Source organism: Nematolebias whitei, chromosome 10, assembly GCF_014905685.2.
Source record: "Nematolebias whitei isolate Nwh7 chromosome 10, NemWhi1, whole genome shotgun sequence".
NCBI classification, from domain to species: Eukaryota; Metazoa; Chordata; class Actinopteri; order Cyprinodontiformes; family Rivulidae; genus Nematolebias; species Nematolebias whitei.
In genome coordinates, this window is record NC_056507.1 from 39121447 (window position 1) to 39145072 (window position 23626).

Consider the following 23626-nt stretch of genomic DNA (forward strand, 5'->3'; position numbering starts at 1 on the left):
GAAGAGAGGAGAGGGATGCACTCACCACTCTTAACAAGGACAAAAACATCATTTTCCCAGCAGACAAAGGAAGGTGCAGTGATTTTTGAACCAGAAAAACTATCATGTAGGGCTGCAACAACGAATCAATAAAATCAATAAAAATCGATTAAAAGCGTTGGCAACGAATTTCATTATCGATTCGTTGTGTCGCGCGATAATGTGTCTTTCACGGCGCTGCGGAGTCGTTTCGTTTTGTTCACGGGCAGTTCATTGTCAATGCTGACTGACTGAATAAAGTTTGGGAAAAAAAAAAGAAAAAAAACCTGCAGCGCGAGTTGAACAGAGCAAGGGGCGAGGCGAGGCAGAGCAGAGGCGTGTTTTCAAAGGAAAAAAAGTCAATTTTACAAATGACAGACGCAGCGAAAACTGTTCGACCCAAGTCCTCCAAAGTGTGGGAGAACTTCACAAAGATAAAAAATGAGAAGCATGACGCTTTGAAAATCGCCGACACGACACGGGAGAACCACGGAGATAAACGTAAACATGTCGGAGTCACGAGCTGCAGCAGATGTCTCACTCCCAACTCATGTGTTGCAGGTGAGTCTCTATAATTTAACACATTGTTCTGTTTCCAAAAGAGAAAACGTAACGTCAGTCTGTCTGGTAGATGAAGCTGCTGCTTGTTTGTTTGTTATCTGATTAATGACGGTGATAGAGAACATGTGTTACTATTTATTTAATTTAATTGGTACAAGCAGTGTTTAAATGTGATTTATAAATAAATCTAACACAAAGATAATAATTTAACGATTAAGCTTAGACTTTTAATTTGCTGGCAAAGTCTGAAGACACTGCAGGTATGGCAGGATGAATTGCATTTAAACAGGAATTAAAGTATCCTGATGCATGCTCAATAATCCAGGTAGAAAAATCTAAAAAAGTTAAATCTGGTCCTCTGGACATTCAACAAAACAAAACAAAGCAAATCAACAAAAAAATGTAGAAACGTTTCGTCTCTCATCCGAGAGACTTCCTCAGTCTGAGGTGCTGTATTCAGCTCAGTCTCTTAAATAGCACCTTCTCAGAGTGGATCAACCAGTTTTGCTGCTGACAACCAAAACCAGCTGATCACATGCTCAAGAAGGACCATCAGGCTAACAATGGATAATTAGCACACTGATGGCTGTTTACTATTCACAGAGGGCTGAGTGATACTAGCAATCACAGCATTGTAAGAGGGGGACAGTTGAACACGTAGGCCTCCACCCCTGTTTAATGATGGACGGTTTCTTTTCACAAAGATGGCCTCCTTTACTCCTCTCTCAAACCATCGTTCCTCTCTATCCAGGATGTGCACATCTTCATCCTTGAAAGAGTGACCGCTGGCCTGGAGAAGAGTGTAGACCGCTGAGTCCTGGCCTGATGATGTTGATCTTCTGTGCTGGGCCACCCTTTTGGCCAGTGGCTGTTTTGTTTCCCCAATGTAAGACTGATCACAGCCCTCCTGACACTGAACAGCATACACAGCATTACTCTGTTTGAGCCGGGGGACTGGATCTTGGGGATGAACCAGTCTTTGCCGTAATGTATTTTGGGGTTTAAAAGCCACTGGGACGTTATGTTTAGAAAATAAACATCTCAGTTTCTCTGATACTCCCTCAACATATGGAATGACCACTGGTCTGGGTCTGGGTTCCTCCTTTTCACCTGTTGGCTGACTGGAGTCCAGTTTGGGTTTCTTCTCTGCTTTCAGGAAGGCCCAGTTATGATATCCACATTGCTCTAGAGCCTGTCTTGTGTGGGATTTCTCCTTCTGCCTGGCTCCAGAGCTAGTGGGGACACTGTCTGCTCTGTGATACAGAGTCCTGATAACTCCCAACTTGTGCTCCAAAGGGTGATGGGAGTCAAACTGCAAATACTGGTCTGTGTGGGTGGGTTTGCGGTACACCTCAGTTTGCAAATGTCCTCTATCAGAGACTGAGACCTCACAGTCCAAGAAAGCCAACTTGCCATTTTTTACATCTTTTCGTGTGAACTTGATGTATTTATCCAGAGTTGATGTGGTCAGTAAAATGTTGGACTTCCTGAGATTTAATTTTAACTCAGGTGTCGTCAACATACCTGAACCAATGACTTGGTGGTGTCCCTGAAAAGGACGTCAAAGCTCTCTTTTCTACCTCCTCCGTGTACAGGTTGGCAACAATAGGAGAAACTGGAGACCCCATAGCACACCCATGTTTCTGCCTATAATATTGCTCCCCATATGTGAAGTAGATTGACTGCAGGCACAGTTTCAAGAGTTGACACAGTTGTTCTGTGGAAAGCGTGGTCCTGCTGCTCAGAGTGGTGTCTGATTTTAATCTTAAACTGACCACCTATACTGTATCATCAACAGGAATGCACGTAAAGAGTGATGTGACTTCAAAAGAGACCATTGTTTCATCAGTCTCCATGATGACATCCCTCACCTTATCCACAAAGTCCATGGTGTTCTGTATGTGGTGTTCTGAGCTGCCAACTAAAGGGATGAGTACAGACGCCAGATATTTGGAAACATTGTAAGTGACAGAGTTAATCATGCTAACGATCGGTCTTAAAGGTACACCTTGTTTGTGGATTTTAGGTAAACCATACAGACTAGGTGTGACCTCCCCTGGGTACAGTCTGTGGTACAGAAAACGGTCAATAGCCTTGTCCTGCTCCAAAATTTTCAGGCAATCTATCAATTTCTTCTTGTAACCACTTCCTGGATCTCTTTTCAGAGGTTCATAAGTGTTTAAGTCACTAAGGAGTGTCATAACTTTCTCATGATAGTCTTTCTGGTTCAAAATCACTGTGCACCTTCCTTTGTCTGCTGGGAGAATGATGATGTTTTTGTCCTTGTTAAGAGTGATGAGTGCATCCCTCTCCTCTCTACTGATGTTGGAAGGTGGTGGTTTGGCATTGCTGAGGCAGGCTGAAACTTTGATTCTGAGCTGTTCTGCTTTAGCCTCTTTAATTTTGTTGTTGCGGATGGCTGACTCAGTAGCTGTGATCATCTCCACCAGAGGTATTCTACTTGGTGCAACCGCAAAGTTTAGTCCCCTGGCAAGAATCTCTGTCTCTGGCTGGGTGAGCTGTCTATCAGATAAATTCTTCACCCACTTTTCTGTCTCCCTGACATGTAATTGACTACTGTTGTCCTACACTGAATGTGTTGTTATTGGAATAGTGATGGTGTTGATGAGTTATTAGTAAGTTAAACTTATTTTGTTGTAGAGTCTTGAACTTGACATGCTGTGCTAAGCGTGCCTGATCTGTACAGTCCAACACTTGCTGAAGTGTGGTCTGATCTAGACACATAGTTAGTTTCTGTTTAATGTGCTCTTCTTTGGCCTTCAAGGCCTCAAAAGTAAAATTGGTCTGTCTCACCCGTTCATTCAGCAGCTGGGTCTGTAACTTCTGAAGGATCTTGCTTGCCCGGTGCCCGCTGACCGAAGATTTTAGTTCCAGGCTCTTGGGAATGATGCCACTTTGTCAACATCTGAGGTTGAATCGCAAATGGTTCCTGTAGTCTGCCCTCTTCCTTACTGTTTTCTCAAACTCTTTAACTAGTTTCAGGCAATCCTGGCCAGAGGGCTGAGTGATACTAGCAATCAGGAGGCTGAAGCAGAACAGCTCAGAATCAAAGTTTCAGCCTGCCTCAGCAATGCCAAACCACCACCTTCCAACATCAGTAGAGAGGAGAGGGACGCACTCACCAGTTAGGAGTCATCAGGACTCTGTATCACAGAGCAGACAGTGTCCCCACTAGCTCAGGAGCCAGGCAGAAGGAGAAATCCCACACAAGACAGGCTCTAGAGCAATGTGGATATCCTAACTGGGCCTTCCTGAAAGCAGAGAAGAAACCCAAACAGGACTCCAGTCAGCCAACAGGTGAAAAGGAGGAACCCAGACCAGTGGTCATTTCGTATGTTGAGGGAGTATCAGAGAAACTGAGACGTTTATTTTCTAAACACAACGTCCCAGTGGCTTTTAAACTGCAAAATACATTACAGCAAAGACTGGTTCATCCCAAAGATCTAGTCCCCCAGCACAAACAGAGTAATATTGTGTATGCTGTTCAGTGTCAGGAGGGCTGTGATCAGTCTTACATCGGGGAAACTAAACAGCCACTGGCCAAAAGGATGGCCCAGCACAGAAGAGCAACAACATCAGGCCAGGACTCTGCGGTCTACATTCATCTCCAGGCCAGCAATCACTCTTTCAGGGATGAAGATGTTCACATCCTGGATAGAGAGGAACGATGGTTTGAGAGAGGAGTAAAGGAGGCCATCTTTGTGAAAAGAAATCGTCCATCATTAAACAGGGGTGGAGGCCTCCGGGTTCAACTGTCCCCCTCTTACAATGCTGTCATTGCTAGTATCACTCAGCCCCCTGTGAATAGTAAACAGCCATCAGTGTGCTAATGATCCATTGTTAGGCTGATGATCCTTCTTGATCATGTGCGCAGCTTGTTTTGGTTGTCAGCAGCAAAATCGGTTGATCCACTTTGACATGGTACTATTTAAGAGACTGAGCTGAATACAGCACCTCAGACTGAGGAAGTCTTTCGGATGAAAGACGAAACGTTTCTACATTTTAAATTTTTTTTTTTGTTTTGGTTTGTTTTGTTTTTTGAATGTCCAGAGGACCAGATTTAACTTTTTTAGATTTTTCTACCTGGATTATTGAGCATGCATCAGGATGCTTTTATGTCTATATTCTGATTTACTTCATTTGGTTTTTGCTTTGTGTGTTGTCTGTTTTTCCGTCTGTATGGCACTTTGGTTGGCCTTGTCGCTGTTTTAAGTGTTCTATAAATAAAAACTCAACACCAGTTTGAGGTGTTGCTGCTCCTGGGAAGGAAAAAAAAATAATTATGCCATACTCTCTTTCCCTGCTTGTAAAGTCAGTGCCCTGCAGCCATTTTCTGTGTCTATGGTACCGATTGAAGCACCTTTTGCATGTTTTCAGCTGAAGTACGCTTACCAGGTGCTTTAAAGACAGAAAAAAGTTTTATAGCTTGTTTAGTTACCCTTTGCAAACTTCCATGTTTTAGAGAGTAAGAGAGTTAGGCAGTTGCTGTTTACAGCTGGAAAAAAAGGTAAATTACTTCCTCTGAGAACCAGATCTCCCTCCACAGCCTTTAGGCCGAACGCTTCGATCCTGCGGCTGACCATGGTGTTCCACACCACACTCTGGTAGCTGTGGATGTACATCAGTCGATTGTTCCGGGGGATCTAGAAAAAGAAAGAATAGTCTTCAGAGAAAGACAACAAAATCCAACCTCCCAAACAAATTATTTAGGTCCAGTAGCATGCACAAATCCAAAATCAATCAACCTTTATTTATACAGGTAAATCCCATTGAGCCTCGAGGACTCATTTACAAGAGAGACCTGATTTCAACAAAGAAAGATGACAACAATGGACAACAGCAACAACAATAAACAGTTATAAAAAAGCATACTACAGTTTGTTTTTTTTTTTTTTTTTTTTTTTAACAGGATGGCTAAAAGGAAAAAGGTAACAAAACAAAAAACAGCTAGATTCCAAGACAAATGTAGAAAACTAACAACAGGAACATGTCAGCATTGGACCCTGCCAGGTGTCCAACAGATTCTTAAAGACACTTAGAGAGGTCAAGGTCGAGAGCTTCAAATCTTTTTGTAAGATATTCCAGGAAACAGGAGCGGAATAGGAGAAGGCCCTTTTGCCTAGTTCAGTCCTCATTGAGGGAACACTGCAGGTAATAATGTCCTGAGAGCGCACTCCGTAGCTGCACTCACGCAGAGACATGTAGGTGGAGATGTATGAAGGCAACAGACCAAGAAGTGATTTAAAGATGAAAATATACCAGTGAGAGAGTCTGCGTGAAGTTAATGATGACCAGTTAACCAGTGAATACAGTGTGCAGTGGTGGGTACGATAATCACAGCCAGTTATGAATCTTTGTGCACCATGATAGACAGCATCCAACATATGCAGGGTTCTTGTAGGAGCGTTCATGTAAATAATATCACCATAATCAGTTGAGGGAAGGAAAGTCACAGATACAAGGCGTTTTCTAGCATTCAGGGTTAGACAGGATTTGTTTCTGAAAAAGAAACCCAGTTTAACTTTCAGTTTCTTTACCAAGTTTTCCACATGGAGCTTAAAAGAAAGATGTGAGTCGACCAAGATACCCAAATATTTATAGGAATCAACAAACTCAATGGGGACACCATTTGAGGATAAAATCGGTGGAAGAACTGCTGGGACCAACTTCCTATTTGAAAAAAGCATCCCTTTGGTTTTTTCGGCATTTAGGACAAGTTTGAGGTGGAACAAATCAGTCTGGATGTAGTTAAATGCAGATTTCAAAAGCTGGAAAGCCTTAGCAACTGTTTTAGCTCGACAATAAACAACTGTGTCGTCAGCATAGAAATGTATGGATGCATTAGGGATGTTTTTGCCTACATTATGTATGTAGATTGTAAAGAGGGTGGGTCCTAAGACTGAGCCTTGTGGTACACCATTGTTGAATGTTAAATAACTGGAGGAAGTACCATTATGTTGAACACATTGCCTACGGTCTGAAAGATAGTTAGAGAACCAACCAATGGTGTGATCTGAGAAACCAATTTCTGAGAGTTTATGACACAAGATGTTCTGATCCACAGTGTCAAAAGCTTTAGACAGGTCTAAGAAAAGTGCAGCACAATAATCTTTAGCATCCAGTGCTTCAACAACGTCATTAAGAACCTTCAGTGAAGCAGTGGTTGTGCTGTGTTGTTTCCTGAAACCAGATTGATGTGGAGGTAAGATGTTAAATGAGTCCAGGTAATTTTTGATTTGAGAGTTTATCAATTTTTCTAGAACCTTGGCTAAAATGCAGAGTTTAGAGATTGGTCGATAGTTGATCAGTGAGGTGGGGTCACCTCCCTTCAGCAAAGGATGAACAAAGGCTGTTTTCCAAGTGTCTGGGATGGAGTTTTGTCTTATGGAGAGATTGAAGATGTGGGTCACAGGGACTGTGATGATATGAGCAGCCAGCCTTAAGAAATAAGGTGGAAGTTCATCTGGACCTGCAGATTTTTTAGGATCAAGATCTTTTAACAGTTAATTGACCTCACTGACTGAGAATGGAGAAAAAGAGAAGGTGTGATTAACTGAGGATTGACTTGTAGGAGGGATTTGATTTGTAGAAGTTTGGTTATTAAGTGAAGTGGCTGATTTTTTGTTAGTAACTGTGTCAAATAAAGAACCAGAAGCAACAAAATGTTTGTTGAAACAGTTCAGCAAAACAAAGAAAACAAAGCATTATGGGAACAGTGGGCATCAAGACGATGAAACTGCAGTGGGGACTCGGGGCTTCCTTCAGAAAAGGCCGAGGAACAAGGCACATATTAAAAAAAGTTACATTTTTATCCAATATTTATTTTATATAAAATATGAATTTTCAACCTAGTTTTTCTTATTTTTGCTAAATTTCTCTTATTTTTTTAAACTACTATGCAGTTGAGCAAGAAACCATTTAATTCATGAAAACACAGCAATCCAATCAGATTCTTTTAAATTTGCATCTCGAAGCAAAAACATGTTTGAAGGATCTCTCATGAGTCAGGAGCTCAGTCAAATTCTCTGCAGAATGAGCGTGTTTAATGACTGACAGGAAAATGAACCAATCACCATGTTGACGTAGAGTGGGTGGGACCAAAACACAGGACTGAGCTTTTGGGAATCTCCTGCAGGCAGTTATTTTGACCTCCGACCTTTTTACGGTGTAGATAGGGTCTTGCCTACTTATATTTATTCAACAATTTCCTGTGGGATCAATAAAATTCTGTCTTGTCTTATCTTAAACAAACTCAAGTGTTCATATGTACCTACGTTTCAGCTGTGCTATCCAGTCACTCAGACACTTGGCAACGCTGCATGTCGCTATCAAAACATAAAGTACTAATAAAACTAACGTATAAAGATGACTGTGTACAAAAGTCCATAAAAAAGCAGATCAAAGACCAAAACAACAGAGCTGAATGCTGACCAAAAATAGCTATGGCCGATCACATTTGTAATGAGCTCCATTGCAACTTGTAATTTCAAAAATACTGAAGTTGTAGTTGCTCTAAAATTTGAGGGTAAATATGACATTTAGGTTCACATTAATATTTTTCAGTATTATAGTTGTATTTTGATTTTATTACATGTTGGAAATTTGCAGAAGCAGTCATTTCTGTGGGCTACTGCTAACTTTCAGTGTGAATTATTGAAATTACACATTGTATTTGAAAGCAGAAGACCGAGTGAGCTGCACAAGCTGCTGGGCAGTCATGGGACAGAAATGGGTGGACTTTTTCAAGTTACATGTTCAGATGGGTTGGCCCTGTTCAGTGTTACGTTGGCATTTTTGTTCAGATTGTTAGTGACAGTAAAACAAAACAAACAAAAATCACCATAAGTCAGATGTTATACCTGATGTATAAAAAGGGGAAAGAACTTACTGTTCAGCAAGTTTCTAGATTTTGAGACTGACAGTGATGTAATAGTACCATGACTCCATAGTGTCTTTGATGTATGCCTTTATTAGATTGATACTATTTGACATCCTAACACAAGGCCTAGCTCTTATATAACATTTTTCAGTCAGGTCATCTGGACAATTTCTTTTTTTGTGCTGAAACGTTTCGCCTTCGATCCGGAAGGCTTCATCAGTCAAGGAAACGCACAACAAAACTGATTCTTCCCACAAAAGTGTAGTATGTCGGGACAGCTTTCGCTGTGGACATCCTATTAATTAATTATTCTTAAGGCTAGTTCAAGCACAAAGAACATTAATTGTTTAATTAACAACGGATTCTTTTTTTTTCGAGTTAAATTTCTGCCATGTGACCAAGATAACCTGAGAGTGGAGTGTATAATTAGTGACATGAGACGTCATTTATCTTTGACCCATCAGAATAAATGTGGTCATTTATTTAACAGAATCAAAATTTAACATCAAACATGTACACTTGATTGGCTGATCTGTTTCTGATTAATAAACTTAGCAAGTTCAAATAACAAGACAACAGAGGATTACTGATGGAGAATAATTCATCTCTGAAGGCATTTAGCTTGATTTACTGGCGAAGAGGTTTACAAAAGGAGATTTAGGAGTTTAAAGAGGAGGATTTAGATGGAGGAAGGAAAATGTGTTGACCAGGAATGGCACCCTTCATCCGACCCCAGCTCAGCCCTCGGTACACTCAGTGCGTGACGACTCGTTACCTTTGCAGAAGATAAATCAGCTCCGGTACAGAGGTCCATTTCACGATACCTTTCCAGCGTCTCCGGTCAGAGTGGCTGGGAATCATCCGAAGTAGTGACAGTACTCCGTTCAACGGAATAAGCTTCCTTAGAAGGAATCTTCCTTAGAAGTTGAGAGCATTTAAATGCTCGGGGTGAGATCACAGCGAGGCGTGATGTGACTCCACTGAAATGGATGGACCCTTGGCTCATGGTCCAACATCCATCAGCTATTATTGTAAAGACGGTTACCATACCATACCACTTTATTTATAAAGCACTTAAAACAGCAACAAGGTCAACCAAAGTGCTGTACAGACAAAACAACAGGTAACACACAAAGCAAAATACAAAATGAGGTAAATCAGAATATATACAAAAAAACGATGCAGATAATGACGACAAACCAGTGTGGAGCATACAGGATCTCAAAACAGATCATCTTGTGTTGAAAGCTATTGAATAGTAGTGAGTTTTTAAACGGGACTTGAAAACCTAGAGGGAGGGGGCCTGTCTGACAAGCAGAGGTAACTCGTTCCAGAGTCTTGGTCCTGCTACAGAGAAGGCCCTGTCACCTCTGCGCTTAAGACGAGTTCCTGGAACTGTGAGGAGCAACTGGTCCGCTGACCTCAGGGAGCGTGGTGGGACATACGGTTGTAGCAAATCAGAGAGATGGGGGGGAGGGGGGGGACACTGTTCAGTGATTTGTAGACATACATGAGTATTTTGAACGGGATTCGGAAGTGAACCGGTAGCCAGTGCAATGAGGCCAAGACTGGTGTAATGTGCTCTCTTTTGCCTGTACTCGTTAAAAATCGGGCTGCTGCATTCTGGACCAAATGGACGGTTAGAACTTAGCCTCCATTAAGACTTCTGGTAAGACTCTCAGTAAGGACTGAAAGTTCTAGTAAAACTTGTAAGACTGAGTAGTTCTAAGAAGTGTAGACTTTTAAAGGGTATCCACTTCCTGTTACTTGGTACTTCCTGATTGGTTAACATAACCAGCAGGGGTGGAGTTTTAGTGATGTCAGAGGGCTATTAGTCGCAGACAGCAGAAATGTTTTTAAGAACGGTTAGTACAGACAGGAAAATATTTTGAAGAAGTGACAGACTTGCAGGCGTGCCAGTTTCTTATTTACTGTCAGAGTTTTAAAACAAGGCACTTCGTTCTCATAACTTGTTCTCTGACTTTTGACTGACATCAAATCCACTCCTCATTCAGACAGAAGAGTAAAATGCACAAATTACTTTTTAAATAGACATTTAACTGTATGATCTAAGTGTAATGAGGTTTAAAAATCATTAATACTGTTTCACAGTTGATTTAAATGAGTGGTTTACTTCAACATTAGAAATGGTATGAACTAAACACACTTTTAATTATCAAGATATTGTAAAATAGTAATGATAATATAAAAAAGATGAGTGTTCTTTCAATTGATTAATTCAGGATACAATTAAATAGTCTCTTGATGAGATAATTTGTATTTCTGGGTTCAAATCAAGGAAATAACAGTTCCTGTCCCCTGAAAATCTTCAGAGACAGATTGATGTAGGAGGTCTAGTTCACTACAACAGCTTACTCCAAAGTGAAACAAACCAGTTATGTTGGTGCTAAGATGGTCTCTTTGGCACTCCCCCTCCTCCATTGCCGGCCCTCTTCCTTGCTGACAGTCGTGTCAAACTGGTTGAAAACAACAAAGTCCATGCTCGATAATCCAGGTATACAAGCCAACATTTTTCAGTCAGGACATCTGGACAGTGTCTTTTTTGTGCTGAAACGTTTCACCTTCGATCCGGAAGGCTTCATCAGTCAAGGAAACACAAACACAAAACTGATTTTTCCCCTAACAGCTTACTCCAAAGTGGAACAAACTAGTTATGTTGGTGCTAAAATGGTCTCTTTGTCACACCCCCTCCTCCATTGCCAGCCCTCTTCCTTGTTGACAGTCATGTCAAACTGGTTGAAAACAACAAAGTCCATGCTCAATAATTCAGGTATACAATCCAACATTTTTCAGTCAGGTCATCTGGAAAGTTTCTTTTTTATGCTGAAATGTTTCGCCTTCGATCCGGAAGGCTTCATCAGTCAAGGAAACACACAACACAAAACTGATTCTTCCCCCAACAGCTTACTCCAAAGTGGAACAAACCAGTTATGTTGAAGATGGCGCCTTTGGGCCTGGCATCGGGGTGGATGACGCCATCATCTATCTCAGGCACCAAGCTCTGACCCACCTGGAGAAACCTGGAAACACCGTGAGGATCATGTTCTTTGATTTCTCCAGTGCTTTCAACACCATCAAGCCAGGACTTCTGCGGGACAAGCTGGAGTTATCAGGAGTGGATCACCACATGTCCCAGTGGATACTGGATTACCTCACTGGACGCCCACAGTATGTGAGGACACAGGGCTGTGTCTCTGACATGCTGGTCTGCAGTACGGGGGTCCCACAGGGAACTGTGCTGGCACCATTCCTCTTCACCCTCTACACTGCAGACTTCACCATCAACTCCCCACACTGCCATCTGCAAAAGTTCTCTGATGACTCTATCGGCCTCATCACAGATGAGGACGACTCAGAGTACAGACAGCGGACTCAAGACTTTGTGGACTGGTGTCAGCAGAACCACCTCCTGATCAACGCTGCTAAAACTAAGGAGCTGGTGGTGGATTTCCGCAGGCACAGACCCACCTCACTGACCCAGGTGAACATCCAGGGTGTGGACATCGAGATTGTGGACTCTTACAAGTACCTGGGTGTTCACCTGAACAATAAACTGGACTGGTCTCACAACACTGATGCATTTTACAGGAAGGGTCAGAGCAGACTCTACCTGCTGAGGAGACTGAGGTCTTTTGGAGTGCAGGGGGTGCTCCTGAAGACCTTCTTTGAATCAGTAGTGGCATCAGCCATCTTCTATGGTGTTGTGTGTTGGAGCAGCAGCTTATCAGCTGAGAAGAAGCAGCTAGATAAGCTCATCACGAAAGCCAGCTCGGTGCTTGGATGCCCCCCTCGACCCAATGCAGGTGGTGGGAGACAGAAGGACTCTAGCTAAAATAACATCATTGCTGGACAACATCTCCCACCCCATGCATGAAGCTGTTGCTGAACAAGACAGCTCGTTTGGTGACAGATTACTGCATCCTAAATGCACAAAGGAGCCTTACCGCAGGTCCTTCCTCCCAGCAGCTGTTAGACTCTACAACCATCACTGCTCCCAACAAACTCAATAAGGATTAAATATATGCTGACCTCTGCTAAAATACATACTCTGCCTATAATACTGTACTGTAAATAGTCTGCCATTCTCAATACATATGGAACATTATTATTGATATTGTTTATCTTATTTCTTATATATTGTATTGTTTATTAACATTTAGGAACTTTTTTGTGAAATATTTTTATATTTTTATCTGTTGCTGCTGTTACACTTGAATTTCCCATCCGTGGGACAATAAAAGGCTGTTTCTATTCTATTTGTTGATGGCACGCAGTCTCCCTCTCCTGAGCTTGTTAAAGTTACTCGTGTTTTGCCTTCTCTTCATCCATGATGTATCCTCACTAGGACCGCTCAACTCTGCTAAAGATCCAGTATTCGCTAAACAATGTACCGGTTTTTGGTAAAATTGGACATTTTAAGACACCACCGCTGTTAGGGATTTTTTCCCTCGTATCACCTTTAAAGAATTCACACACAAGACAGAGTGTAAGAATTTTGATGAGCCCTCTGCAGAGGGGGGAGTTCGTGACCTGACCAAACGTCAAGTTGAAGTCCGCCGTTCGACGGGAGAGCTCGTGTTTTATTGTGAGGCAGGAGGAGTGAGCAGCAGGCAAAATCAACAGATACAGATTTTCTCCGACGCAGCAGAGCCTGAAAAGATTACTAAACAGACAGCTTGATTACAAAACGGGATAGCCGGAGTAGCGAGGTCAGATCTGAATAACATCATGGTTGTTTAAAAACCCAAGGTCTTGGTCTCACTGCATAAGACAAATGGCTATTCTTTAGTTCACACAAATGGAGTTTAATTAAATGATGAGGGGTCTAAAAACAGTTTTAAATGATAACATTTACATTTTATCCAACAACCGCCCTTCCTGGCGTCTGTGCCAGCCTATCTACGCCGCACTACCGAGACGTTGCTACACAACAAACGCCACAAAAGACGTGGAAGGAGAGCGGGAGTTCTCGTCAAATTCAAATTCTACCTCTCCTCTCACAGTACGGTTGATCATCGGCTTCTACTGCAGGACTTGCCTTCGGAGTTTGGCATCTTCGACCTCCGTCGTTCCCTGGTTTATTGTCATCGATGCCTCGTTCCCGTTAATCCTGGCGTCAACTTTCAGTTTCCACCTTGTCGCTCTGTGGGGACCAGGAGGGGGGGCTGCGTGCAACAGAACCTCCGCCCGCTTGCCCGAGCAGCTGACGACGCAATCGGCTGTGTACCAGCACGTGCAGCCCTGTTTAATGCCCGATCGCTCTCAAATAAAACCTTTATGCTAAACGATCTGATCTCTAATCATCGTTTGGATTTCTGATGACTGAGACCTGGCTGAAACCAGGGGACAACAGTGCCTTTTCTGAGCTCCTCCCACCTGGCTATTCCTACCTGAGTGCACCGCGTGTGTCTGGCCGTGGGGGCGGTCTTGCTGCTGTGTTCAGTGATAAACTCACCTGCTGCCCACTACCTCCTAAAAACTACAGCAGCTTTGAGCTTCAGCTTTTTGTGATGGAATCTGCACACCCCCTGCTGTGTGGTGTTTTATATCGCCCACCAAAATATAATAAGGATTTCATTAATGAATTCTCAGAACTGTTGGCTGAACTGTTGCCATAATTCGACAGTTTGCTTTTATGTGGTGATTTTAACGTTCATGTTTGCCGTCCATGTAACCAACTCGCTGCTGACTTTCAAAGCCTTCTGGATTCTTTTAACCTGTCACAATCTGTGTCAGGGTCCACACACAGTCATGGTCATACTTTGGACTTAATCACCTCTCACGGCCTTCGTGTATCTGTTATAGAAATTTTGGACACTTGTATTTCAGACCACTTTCTTATTATATTTGAATTTTCCACTCCTCTCCCGGTAAAAACTATGCTTCCAGCACGTCTCTGCTGCTTTATCACTCCCTCCACTCCAGGTCAGTTTGCTGCTGCGTTTAGAAGCACTGACTTATACTCTGCTGAAAGTCTAGACTCATCTCTGCATCCAGAAGAAATTATCACCTCCTTTCAGTACACTTCTACAAAGATCTTGGACTCCATCGCTCCATTAAGACAGACTTCTACAAAAATCAAGCCAGATCCCTGGCTTAATGGTACCACTCGGACTTTTAGACAATGCTGCAGGAAAGAAGAACGCAGATGGAAGAAAGACAGGCTTCATGTGTCCCAGGACAAACTGAGAGACTGTCTTTATGAAGATCAAAAAGCTGTTAAGCAGGCCAAATCACAATATCTTTCCAATTTAATTTCTTCCAGTTGTAACCAGCCATGGGTTTTATTTAATAACATTCAGTCTGCTATTAATCCCTCCATCAATGTTCTGAAAACTGCTATATAGTCTACCTGTGATGGTTTTCTTGATTACTTTGTGAACAAAATAGGCTCTATCAAGCAGAACATTGTCAGTACCTATAATGCTGTTCAGTTATGTGCACCCTCAATAACCTCTGCTGTGTTTGATCAGTTCGACCTGGTCTCACTACCTCACCTCGTTAGGTGGTTCAGCAGATGAAACCTACAAACTGTACCCTGGACATCATTCCCTCTAAGATGTTCAAGCAGTCCTTGGATGTTATTGGTCCTTGTCTTCTGATATTTATTAATAGCTGTCTAAGTTCAGGTTATGTCCCATCTGTTTTCAAACATGCTGTGGTCAGGCCTCTTCTTAAAAAAAAAACAGGTTTAGATCCTACAGCTTTTTCTAATTTTAGGCCAATTTCACACTTATCATTTTTATCCAAAGTTCTGGAAAAGGTTGTTTTCATTCAGTTGCAATCTTTTTTAGAACACGACAACTTGTTTGAAAATTTTCAATCTGGCTTCAGACCATGTCATAGCACTGACTCTGCACTACTCAAAGTACAGAATGATATTCTTTTGTCCCTTGATGCCAAAAAACCTGTTCTGCTGGTGATGTTGGACCTCTCAGCAGCTTTTGATACTGTAGACCATCAGGTCCTAATCACTTGTTTGGCTCAGCAGATTGGCCTTCAGGGAGTTGTGCTCAAGTGGTTTAAGTCCTATTCAACAGACAGAACTTTCTCTGTTATGATAGGTGATCTGTCCTCTTCTTCAGTCTCTTTGACCTCTGGTGTACAGCAGGGATCCATTCTGGGGCCTGTTCTCTTCTCACTTTACATGCTACCGTTAGGACCCATCATTGCACACCATAATCTGTCTTTTCATCATAGTCATATGCCGAAGTGTCCCTGGGCAAGACACTGAACCCCTCATAGCCTCTGATGTGTGTCCCATCAATGTATGAATGTGATCTAAAGCACTGATTAGTCTCAGAATGATTTGTTCAATTAGCTTTGTAGAGATCTAGTAGAGTGCTGTATGAATGGGTAAATGAGGACACAGATTGTACTGTAAAGCATTTTGAGTATCTTGAAATAAGATTGAAAGGCACTATATAAGTACAGTCCATTTACCATTTTCATCTGTATGCAGATGATCTACAAATCTATCTGCCGGTCACTCCCAGTTCCTCACTCAGTTTAAACTCTGTTCCCAGCTGCTTAAACATTAAGCACTGGCTGTCTCAGAATTTTCTCCACCTAAATAACGATAAAACTGAGTGGATTTTATTTGGTGCTTCCAGTCATTCATGCAACATCTCTCCCAGTCTAGGTTTTCCGCTCCCCCGTGCCAACCAGGTGGTAAAAAATCTAGGAGTGGAGCTTGACTGTAACTTAAACTTAGATAAACAGATTAGTTCTGTTGTGAAAACCAGCTTATTTCAGCTCTGTCTGCTTTCTAAAGTAAAGTCACTCCTTAGCCGTAGTGCTCTGGAGAAGGCCATCCATGCCTTTGTGAGCTCTAGGCTTGATTACTGTAATGCCATATATGTCGGTATTAATCAATCTTCTATCTCCCGTTTACAGCTTGTACAAAATTCTGCTGCTTGCTTGTTGACTAACACACGTAAATATGAACATATCACTCCTGTCCTTTCTTCTTTGCACTGGCTCCCGGTTCAGTTTAGGATACAGTTCAAGCTGTTGCTGTTTGTTTTTAAAGCTTTGAATGGCCTTGCACCACCTTATATTTCAGAACTTTTGAAAGTCCACCAGCCCAGCAGAGCTTTACGGGCTGCTGGTCAAAATCTGCTGGTGGTGCCACACTCAAGGTGCAAACATTGGGGGGACCGGTCCTTTTCTGTTGCAGGCCCAACAGTCTGGAATACTCTTCCCTATGAGCTGCGTGCCATTTCTGATCTGGTTCTGTTCAAAGCCAAACTGAAAACATACTTATTTAAAAGGGCTTTTAATGTTTAACTATTAGTATTTGAGTATTTATTTATTTATTTGATCTCTTTTACCTTCTTTTATTCTGGCTGTGTTTTTAATTTGCACTGATTTATTGTGTCCTGTTTTTAATCTCGTTTTTTCTTTTAAAGCACCTTTGTCAATGCAAGGCGTTGTTGGAAGGTGCTATAGAAGTTTATTATTATTATTGGTGCTAAGATGGTCTCTTTGTCACGCCCCCTCCTCCATTTCCGGCCCTCTTCCTTGTTGACAGTCGTGTCAAACTGGTTGAAAACAACAAAGTCCATGCTCAATAATCCAGGTATACAAGCCAACATTTTTCAGTCAGGTCAACTGAGACACAACTTTACTATAAAGTCGAGCAAACAAATAATTATTAAAGGTTCTTATATATGTTAAATTTCAAAGAAATGCGCAGCATTTCTCCTTCTCGATTTCCTCCCTCTGCGTGCTCCCGGAGCACCGAGGCAGCAAATACTTTTGAAATGCATCTGATTTGACCTTTAAAGTCCTTTAATTAAGTAAAAGTTAAACTGAGATACACCTTTACTATAATTTCGAGCAAACAAATAATTGTTTTTAAGTGTTAATCTTGTTAAATACTTGTTAAAGTCCTCCCGTGCACACTCCTGCGGCTGCCATTTGGCAGCCAATCGATTTTTGGCACGACACCAGCCCACATTTCTGGCTTGTCAGCAGTGAAGCGTAACAAATGTGACGTGTCAGCGGTGACGCATAATAGATGTGATTTATATGGCGAAGCGACATATTTATGCTTTTTCCACTTTATTAGACGTAATATGTCTATTACGTCTCGCATCAGTCCAAGTATTATTTGGACTGATGTAACTCATAAGGTAGTGTGACGTGTACGGTGGAAAATACGGTTGTGATAATAAAACTGTGAAAAGTGCAGATACATTTTCACGAGTAACAAAATAAAATTTTAAAAATCATTTGGTCTAATTTAATGGTGAGAGAACCCTTACTCACCCTGATATACACAGTTTTATCTTTCTTGCTTTTACCCTGAATGCAGGAATGATAGAAAACGTACCAGTCCAAAGGCAGTGACGATGTTTTTCTTGCCATACATGGACAGACCTCGAAGCAGCTGTCCCTCCACGCAGCGCTTGTTGGGTAACTTTTTCAGCGCAGCTTCTGGGTCTCGAGTCTTTGCCCACTCCTCCCTGCAGCGGACCAGAAATTCTTTCTCTGCTGTGGAAACCCATCATAACAAAGAAAAGTTTCAAATACTATTTACTCACCTCTCATACAGATGAAAGAAGAGTAAGGACAAAAAAGTGGATTACCTCCAGGACGAGGTTTAAGAATCAAATCCACCACCTCGTTCCAGTCATTTTTCAGAATAGCTCTGAAACAGGAAATAAAAAGGTGAATAAAATGATGCAAAGTTATATTTTAAACCATTTTATCAACGTTTGTCAATTATTTCACCTGCCAACTTGTTGTGTGGGCACAGCTGTGGTGCCGAAGCGCTGCATTCCATAGTAATTGATAAAGCCCGTCTGCCTGAGGGACGTCATAGCCTGATGAATCTGCTCATCGCTCCCTGAGATGTTCCTAAAAAGCAAACGCTGCATAAATAAATAACTCATTTTTTATTATGAAACAGCAAAATGTTGGACCATATTTTTTCACGGTCTACAATGGGCCTCAAAATAAAACAATTAAATACCACAACATACAATCTTGAACTACTCAATTTATTAATTTACATATTTTGCTTTAAAATGAAATATTTTGCAGTATTTAAAGTACTTTTGAGCAATAGTTCTCAAAGCTTTCTAAAGCTATCAAAGGTTTTTCTTTGGATGTTGGCCATTCTCCACAACATATTTTCAGCCCAGACTTCTCTACTACTTCTTTAGCGTAGCAAAGTGTCCTCCTTGTAAAATAATACAGGAAACTAGTAACGTCGTCACACCTTGGATCACTGTGAACCAGACAGCACGACATGTCATACGATGCTCGATTAGGTAAAATTATGGCTGTGGTTCTCTTTATTTGTTGAAAGCAGCATCAGTTTTAGCCCTGCGTCATAATTAGATTGGATGGTTTTAACCAAAACACAACAAAACACACATTTTTATCTCATTCTCATTTTTACACGACAGCAATCTGTCCTGGCCACATTTAAAATGATGGAAATCCATCACAGTGACAGAGAACTTTAATAATTGAAAAAAATCATACAGCAATCTATAGCAATGTCCCTGACAAGAAAAAAACTTTGTATTAACTTTGATCTTTATTTGTGACCTTGGCCTTAGAGCTGGACTGATGACAAGATTAAAGACACACCGTCTAATCGTGGTAAATATTTGTATCAAGTTTCATCAAATTAACTTGAGCAAATCAGAAGTTATGGGCTGGACAAGAAAATGTTTATGGATGTACAAAGATTATACCATAACACATCCGCCTTTCCACGGGTGTATAAAAAAACAGCAACTATCAAGAAAATCTAGAAAATTACTTTTCAAGATCACTTCAAAAATACGTTTTTCTCCTTGGAAGCAAAGGAAAATAATGTGTGGGTCAATAGTTTTTCAGTAAAGCCTTTGATTCATTCATTAAACACGCAGGAGAGGAAACTGATGAACAGTAATGAAACTGCGGCGTAACGCCCGCTGACCTGATGACCACAGTGAAGTGGTTTCCCTGCAGCTCGCCGAGCTTTAGAGGGTGATTTTTGTAACAGAAGTTTCCAAGCTTTAGATTCATGAGGCACTTGTTGAGGTGAGCCAGCCTCTCTGCTGAGATCCTACATAAAAAACAAACAATTACTGGTACTGGTCATTACAAACATACTTCATATCAGAGTTGCATTTGGGTCCAAAAAATTTGACCCAACCCGGCCCCAGCCCGTAGCCATAATTTCTGAACCCCACCAATCCAACGACTTGACAGTAATTGCAGATCCTAACCCAAAAACCCCCAGATATTTTTAATTAAGCTTTGACTGCTTATATAGTTATTAACGGTCAGCGGACACGCGCAGCTGAGTAAAGGGGTCAGAAGATCGGAGCTGAGGGGGTGTTTGTCCTTTTATGGCCGTGAAAGAGCATTAAATGCTTCTCCTGCTTCTGCATTATTCAGACACAGACCCTGCTCTGACATATCTGCTTTGTGATCTCACGTGTTTGGGTCGTCGGCCGCACGCGTCCACTGAGTGCCGCGGCTGAATGAACATCCATTTGGGCAAAGGATCGCTGAAAATAGTCCATCTGAAGCTTAACTGAACTTTTTACCTCTTTCGAGGCAGATTAGCTCATGCTGAAATGGCAGCGTGCGGCTGGTGATGGTATGGCAAACCACGTTACCATATATTGGATCGTCAGCTGCATGCATCCGCTGACGTAATAAAAAGCCCGACACCGACCCAGCCCGCACATTATTATGGACTGGCCTGGTCTGAATCTGGGTCGGGCTCCGGGTTAGAAATGACAGCTGTACTTCACATGCACACCATCTCCAGTGGCATTTTTTACTCAGCATCATCTACTCACTTAAGTACTGCAATCTCCTGCACAGTGATGGCTCGCTTGTCCTTGGTTCCCATATAGGAGAACATGTTGGGTCTAAGCCTAAAACAAAAAGCATTACTATAAATATGAGAATTCTTCACTACAGACATCTAGAAAAGTTAAATCTGGTCCTCTGGACATTCAAAAAAACAAAGCAAAACAAAAAATTATAGAAACGTTTCGTCTTTCATCCAAAATACTTCTTCAGTCTGAGGTGCTGTATTCAGCTCAGTCTTATAAATAGCATTGTCTCATAGTGGATCAACCAGTTTGCTGAAGACAGCCAAAACTAGCTGCTCACATGATCAAGGAGGACCATCAGCCTAATGATGGATCATTAGCACCCTGATGGCTGTTTGCTATTCACAGGGGGCTGAGTGATACTAGCAATAACAGCATTGTAAGACGGGGACAGTTGAACCCGGAGGCCTCTGCCCTTGTTTAATGATGGATGGTTTTTCACAAAGATGGCTTCCTTTACTCCTCTCTCAAACCACCGTTCCTCTCTATCCAGGATGTGAACATCTTCATCCAGAACGAGTGACCGCTGGCCTGGAGATGAGTGTAGACCACAGAGTCCAGGCCTGATGATGTTGATCTTCTGTGCTGGGTCATTCTTTTGGCCAGTGGCTGTTTATTTTCCCGATGTAAGACTGATCACAGCCCTCCTGACACTGATCAGTGAGCAGCTGGTTTTGGCTGTCAGCAGCAAACTGGTTGATCCACTACGAAAAGGTGCTATTTATATGACTGAGCTGAATACAGCACCTCAGACTGAAGAAGTATTTTGGATGAAAGACGAAACGTTTCTATAATTTTTTGTTTTGCTTTGTTTTTTTGAATGTCCAGAGGAACAGATTTAATTTTTTTAGATTTTTCTACATGGATTATTGAGCATGCATCAGGATATTCACTACAGCCACTTCATCTCACCGTTACTGTCATCTTCTGTCTCGTTATTACGCACAATAGTTACAATCAAAATGAAAATGACATCCAGACCTGAGGAACTTTGAAAGCACGTTGATTGCATCCATGGTGTCTTTGTTTTCTTTGTACAGGGCAAAGTGGCAGAAACTGCCCCGGTTTTGGGGCCAAAAGTGTTTTCTTGGGGCTTTTGTAGACACAAAAACGAGACAAAAAAATGTGATAAGAAACTCTGAAATAAAATAGGTAAAACATTTAAATCCTTTTCAGAAACCTCTCCATTTTCTAGGAATAAACTTGGAAATTTAGTCCTGCAGTGCTGCAAGCTGCAAAAATTCTCAATCTTTGTAAAAAATTTGAAGTCAATTAACAAATCAACTTAAACTAGGGCTATTAAGGAAAAGTATATTGCTGATCTCACCACTTTAAACCAGATTAAGTTGATTTTAAACAGTTTCCTCAGTGTGCACGGAGATTCTTACCTGCAGTTGTTTTGACTTCTATCCACAAGAGAATAGCAAAAAGGGGGATAGAATAATGTTACTGAGAAAAGGATTCTTACAAACCAGAGGAGGAGTTGACGGTGGTGAGATGTCATGCGTGGGCTTTGTGGAGGAGTGACAATTTTAATTGCATCTGTGCAATCCAAATGCACCTTTGTGGTGTTTAGTTTTATTGTTCCACAGATCAGTATTGTAATTTAAGATGTTTGGTAAATAATACTAGAACAAAATGATAAAGAGCAAAACTCTGAGCAGAGTCATGCAGGTGTGATGGGCATGCATATGCACAAATGCATGCATTGTCTGTTTTCTGCAGTTTCCACTGCAGCAGATCAAAAACAATTGGATGTAAAGGAGAATACATGCACTATACTGCTTTAATATTTAAAATGAATTTACTAATCCAGAATTCTGCCCTAGTGATATATGGTTGTATTTATTCTGTGTACCTGCTAAAGCCGTCTTTCCAGCAGCGTGGTAAGCAACTATAAACTTGCGTCCTTCTTTTTCTTCAGTTTTGGTTTCCAGACCAGGAAACCGAGTCTTGATGGCTTTGTGGACTTGCGTCCGTTTTTCCTTTGTATCATCCATTATCTAAAGATATAAACAATGACCAAAAACATTACACTGAACTTTAGTTAAACTTCAAAGCATGTTAATATTCAAAAAAAGGATGCACTTTCTCAAACAGACCTCGATGGAAACACTTCCTTCTTTATTGCTGAAAAGCTGCAGCTCACCAAGCTGCTTTTTTTGCTCTTCAGTAAGAACATCACTTTCCTTTGTCAGCTCTTCTGTCATTGGGACTTCCTAAAAAAGAGAAAACACAGCAAATTTTGAAATTAATTGTTATTTACAGTATTATACACGCTACTTTTTAGAAACCAAGAAAAGTGATATTTACCTGCTCGTCTGCTGGTATAGAGAGGTCATCTAAATGAACTATCTTGCCTTGTTTGTTGATTTCATGAACAACAAAATCAGAATACCTGAAAACAAACCATTAACACCAATCTGTCAAAACAAAACAAAATAAACCAGAGAGCAAAGATTATGTATTGTTAAGTGAGGGTAGAGGACAAACCTTTCTTTCAAGATTCCTGAAAAGCCCTCATGGTCACTAACGTATTTCAGGATGCCCACATCCATCTCAGTCAGACCATGCTTCATCATTTCCGCAAAGGTTTCTCCATCCTCTTCTTCATCACTTGCCTCCTCATTTTGGTTAGGAGCGCCTCCATTTTCCTGATCACTCTCAATTTTTGGCTTTTTGGTTGGTGTATCATCTTCTTTTTTATCCTCTGAACAACCTCTCTTCTCTCCAGCCTGGACGGGGAGAGGCACGGGCTCTGATTCAGCCATCAGAGCTAAACTGGGGAACACAGAAGTTTTTTTTTTTTTTTTTTACCTAAACAAAACTAGCAGACAAACAAAAACAAGGGGGCAAATCTTCTACCTGCAAACAAAAACTTAATCCTGTCTGAAGTATTTGAAGAAGGTAAAAAAAGATCCTAATGTTCTGAAATTGGTCTAAAGTGAGAAAAGAAGGTTGTAAACATTCAAGCATTTTTCCTGATGGACATAAAAAGAAGTGGGGAAAAAAAAAAGAGTGCAAATTTTATTTGTACAGGTGCTGGTTGTAAAATTAGAATTTCATTAAACAGTTGATTTATTTCAGTAATTCCATTCAAAAAGTGAAACTTGTACATTGTCGTAATTGCCGTTCTATAAGCCACTATTTGTGTCTCACACTTTGTACCTGTGAGTCAATAAAAATAACTTTTCCTTTTTGGATCCAATAGAACTTTAATCCACCACGCTCATCTCAGCTCAACTACACAGACACCACCGAAGAAGAGTGTAAA

The 23626-nt window shown here is 41.3% G+C and overlaps 1 protein-coding gene across 2 annotated transcripts in view; it reads right to left on the minus strand.

The window, feature by feature from the left end:
• Positions 1-23626, minus strand: part of pus7 (pseudouridine synthase 7) — a 115124-nt gene that overhangs the window by 66434 nt on the left and 25064 nt on the right. Inside the window, exons 3-14 of one of the 2 annotated variants that reach the window (XM_037683648.1) lie at positions 22846-23133; positions 22666-22750; positions 22455-22571; positions 22211-22355; positions 21741-21758; positions 21334-21445; positions 20314-20391; positions 19440-19568; positions 18239-18364; positions 18094-18155; positions 17838-17998; positions 5117-5243 (exon numbers count right to left, since the gene is read on the minus strand). In XM_037683648.1, the coding sequence (XP_037539576.1) occupies positions 5117-5243; positions 17838-17998; positions 18094-18155; positions 18239-18364; positions 19440-19568; positions 20314-20391; positions 21334-21445; positions 21741-21758; positions 22211-22355; positions 22455-22571; positions 22666-22750; positions 22846-23123 (1438 nt within the window). In that variant the 5' untranslated portion in view covers positions 23124-23133. The remainder of the gene's footprint in view (positions 1-5116; positions 5244-17837; positions 17999-18093; positions 18156-18238; positions 18365-19439; positions 19569-20313; positions 20392-21333; positions 21446-21740; positions 21759-22210; positions 22356-22454; positions 22572-22665; positions 22751-22845; positions 23134-23626) is intronic. The other variant, XM_037683649.1, reaches the window with a different exon arrangement.